The 4,335-nt window shown below is 39.9% G+C and overlaps 1 protein-coding gene across 1 annotated transcript in view; it reads right to left on the bottom strand.

The window, feature by feature from the left end:
• LOC109842015 (inactive protein RESTRICTED TEV MOVEMENT 2-like) overlaps positions 1-4,207 on the bottom strand; it is a 22,672-nt gene extending 18,465 nt beyond the window's left edge. The window contains exons 1-3 of the mRNA XM_020410935.1: positions 3,467-4,207; positions 2,750-2,988; positions 1,842-2,254 (exon numbers count right to left, since the gene is read on the bottom strand). Coding sequence (XP_020266524.1) covers positions 1,842-2,254; positions 2,750-2,988; positions 3,467-3,563 — 749 coding nt within the window. The 5' untranslated portion in view covers positions 3,564-4,207. The remainder of the gene's footprint in view (positions 1-1,841; positions 2,255-2,749; positions 2,989-3,466) is intronic.

The raw sequence follows: 4,335 nt of genomic DNA on the forward strand, positions 1-4,335 counted from the left end.
TAGCCACGACTGACCCGGCCTAGGCCGGGTCAGCACGAGCTGTCCAACGCCCATGCCGGATTAGTACGAACTGTCCCGCGCCCAGGCCGGGACAGCAGAACCTGTCGCGCACCTTGAGTGCCCAAAACATGTTTTTGGATAGATTTTCGGGATTTCTTCGTTTTTAAGTGTTCCAATTGCTTGGAAATCATATCTAGATGTGGATAGGTCGTTATTAACCGAAGATAATGCCAAATCTTCCATTCTTATCCAAATATCCCGCATCTGGAGTCCTATAAATATAAGCCTAGGGTCTCCTTTCAGAAGGGACAAATTATTATCAAGACGAGGAGGTGCTGCGGAGTTGGGAAAAAAGGGAGCACGAATTTTAGAGGAGGCTAGCTGATCCCGGCAAAGTTCTTCAGCATAAAGAGGGAGAGTTCGAGAGATCTGAAGCCCCGTCCCTGCATTACTTGAGATTAGGCTTGGTCTTAATCTCGAGAAAAGTACTAATTTCGCTTGGTCGATATCAGTACTTTAGCGAATACTTCCTTGGTGAAGTAGGAGCTCTGATTAATCATTTCGTCAACCGGATCTGATCCGTAGGCGGTCCACGGATATCAACGTCCCCGGCACAGGCAAAGATCCCACGCAAACAGAGACTAATAAATAAGATCTGTGTGTTATTTTAAAGAGATTGTAATCAGTTATTTTCATTGTGTAAAAGTCTTATAACAATACTAACTTTTTGTTGAGTTTATTGTAACACCTGAAGTTGTAATAGATTCAATCACAATGAAGAAAATAATTTCTGACCCAAATAAAGTCGAGCGTCATTCTTGTTTGAGAAGAATGTGGGAAGGATATCCCATGCCTCCTTGGGAGTTCTGCCATCTCGCATGTAGTCTACAAAATCTTCTTTTATTGTCATTTTCAGCACATACATGGCCTTGCCGGATTTGATGTTCTACTTTCTTAGTGCTTTGCCAGCTTCCTGAGGTGCTGTAGTTTCAGCACCCCTGATGACCTCCAAGAGGTATTGTCCTTACAAATATTATTTCATACAAGTCTCCCAGTATCTATAGTTATTGCTGTTGAGTTTCTTAAGTATAGCAATAGTACTCGTCAGATCCCCCATTGTGATATAGTACTTCTTTAGTATCTCCATGTAAATTTGATCCCTAACCAACCAACTTCACAGTGTCGGACTGAGTACGAACTTCGGCCTTCAATGACGACGATAGGATCACTGTAGGAGAGAGTCAGTCCCTGATTGTCTGCTCTGATACCGCTTGTTGAGTTGAGAATGATGATAAACACTAAGAAATATTTTATTATTTTTAGTAGTACAACCCTCTATACTTTCTTCAATACAAATACTCTAACTACTACAAACTTCTGCACTCTTTTACAACCACTCACTATTTATTTATTTTTTCTTTCTCCTCTCTCTCTCTCTCTCTCTCTCTCTCTGCTGGGATGATATCCACTCAATGTTTTTGGAGGCTATTTATAGGTAATACTACGGTAAGTGGATACTATAGAAATTAAGTTACTACAGTTGGGTGGATCTTGCAGTTAGTAAGTCTGTAGCCAGGTTACTGTTGAAATAGTGGCTGAGGTAGGTATAGGTGCTTGACTTTAACAGGCAACAGCCTACCTAATTAAGTAATAACTAGTATGGGAGTAATGCTGATCAGGTTCATCTATGTAGTCCACACATATAATATGTAATAACTTTGAACAGCCAATTCGACAGGTTCATTCATCAAACATCTAACAAATTCATCATGTCTTTTTTCCTTTATTTAGGCCACATAACAAACAAGTGCATTTTTTAAAATAATTTTACCAATAATTACTCAACCAAGTTATCATCTCCCGCTATTATGGATCTCCTCAGCTTGTATGACATATAAAACGCAAGTCCAACCAAGATGACAGCAGATACTCCCACATTCACCTCCTGATCCATTATAGCCTTCCTTTTTCTTGACTTGGATAGCTCAGCATCTTCATCGCCGGTATCGCTCATGGGCTCCTTCCGGTCCTCAGGCTTTCGGCTCTGAACCTCCTCTTTCTCATCGCCTCGTTTGCTGGTCTCTTCGATCTTTTGACTGGGTTGTTTCTGGACGATACCATCCTTTTGCTTCATTCGTGGTCTTGGGACGATGCCCTCGTCCTTTCGGCTCAAGCGATCTTGATCATGTTTTGGTTCTGTCTCCGCTGCGGGTTTCTTGCTTGGCCTAATCTCCGGTGCCTTGGTAGGCTTATCCTGTAATCAAAGAATGAGCCATAATTAATTTTTTTTAAATAGAGTGGTCGGTGTCATTCATTGAGGGAATAGGGGGCAATTTAGAAATTTCAACCGTCGATTAAATTTTTAGGAAAAATTTCAGCACACCGGCGCGTCCTGAATTTTGGAGGCTTTTGTATCGCTTAAAAATTAAGCGACATGGCTTATGTCAATTACTTTAAGTTGTCATGCTCTCCAGTCTCCACGCGTAACGATTTTTGGATAATTCTCTCTTATACATACACACTCTCTCTCTCTCTCTAAACATAAGATAAAAGGTAAGGAATATAGTTCGTACTTTATACTGAAACGTTGTTTATGAGAATTTCCAAAAGTTCAGAGATGTTGAGTATTATTTTTCAATATATATAAAAAAACGTTTTCTAACATTTATAAAAGTTCATGGGAATTTGTAGGGGTTTTGTGAAGTAAAAGGACCTACATTCTAAAATTTAAGCTAGACATGCTTCCTACCTGAACTTTGTGCGGCTCTGCTCCGGTCTGTGACTGAGTAGTTTTCCCGAGCTTTGGTAATATAACTGAGAGGTTTCCATTCTCAAATATCGCACGAATTTCGCTCTTTTTTGTGTCGTCGGGGATGTGAAAGTCCTTGCAAAAGCGGCTCCAACGATCCCTTGAAAGAGGGCGCTCCCCGCTAACCCTCAAGTTCCCGAAGTTGTCCCGTTGAACCTTCAGATCCTCCGTCCTGAATCCTACATTAAATTGTATTGTACATATATAACATATGCAAGTTGTGATTAATAAGAAACTTACCTCTTTTCAAAATTTACATGAAAGACTACTTATGATGATGGTCAGATTAACTATTGTCTTCATTATGTTCTAACAATCACAAGGTGTATGAGCTGTGTCAAGAGGTAAGAGTTCTGAGGCCCGCCTACTCTGATGCGACTACTCGAATGCTCGCATACGTTTTCTACGGTTGAATATGTGTACTTGTAACACCATCTAGTTCCATTTAATTTTGCTGGAATATTGACCATTAATCAACACATAACAATAACTTCTTGATTTTAGATCACTTTGTTTTTCCAACAATGTCCCAAGAAAAGAAACCGAGTTTTCAGAGTTCAGATTTGAAGGTGCATGGGACTCCAACTACGTCTAACCAAACACACCGAAATACTGACAAAAATGTTCGGGGTCGTTGAGTATTAATTAAGGATATACCTGGAAGATTTATCACGATAGTATTAGACTCATCCTCTTTTATCCACTTGAATGATGGTTGGAAGTCCTCGTACGATCTAGGTGCAGCTCTTGCCATTTGATCCTCCTCAGAATTTTCTATCCAAAAAAACAAATGAGAGTATTACTTGATATTGATTAGGCAGAAGTAGTGGATTTATATGAGCCTTGATTTTGAGTTGTCTTGGGCAGGGAACTATTCCTTAGATAATTTGGTTCGCTTGAGGTTGAGTAGTTTGAAGGGTCTAAAAATTCCTTTTTCATACAGGTTTTGTTAGGTCACCTCCTACCGTAGGCAAAGAAAGAAGTTTCTTACGAAGCACAAGTTCCTTGTTCTTTTTGTAAGAGGGAAGTAGCCTCCAACCGATCAGCAGATTTAGTCTCCGTTTGCTCAATAGTTGGGCTTCTTTGCCCTCCTTTTTTATAAATTGTACCATAGAAGGGGCATAGAAGTTACCATCGTGCCCCCCACACTACTCCATTCAGAATGCTCCGCATGGGGTGCGGTGTTCTGACAGAATCCATACTCATTTTTTATCTTCCATATCGGTAAATTTCATAAAACCCATCAGGTTTGTCTCATTCTGAGATAGCACTCGTAAACTTAATAGATATCATTTAGATCCCTAAAGAATTGTTAGATAACATGTCTATTTAACTCGGTTGGCTGGGCCTGATGTCGCATGTGGAAACCACGTTCGGTCAAATGATTCAAAACTCCATTTTTTGTCCTTTCAATAATTTTAGCCATAAAATCTATTTCCCTCCTCCTTTCGCCTTCTTTCATAATTCAAACTTCTTCTGGTTGGGAGTGATTATTTGATATTTATAAAGTTTAGAGAGCCACACTT

Source organism: Asparagus officinalis, chromosome 5 (genome assembly GCF_001876935.1).
Source record: "Asparagus officinalis chromosome 5, Aspof.V1, whole genome shotgun sequence".
NCBI classification, from domain to species: domain Eukaryota; kingdom Viridiplantae; phylum Streptophyta; class Magnoliopsida; order Asparagales; family Asparagaceae; genus Asparagus; species Asparagus officinalis.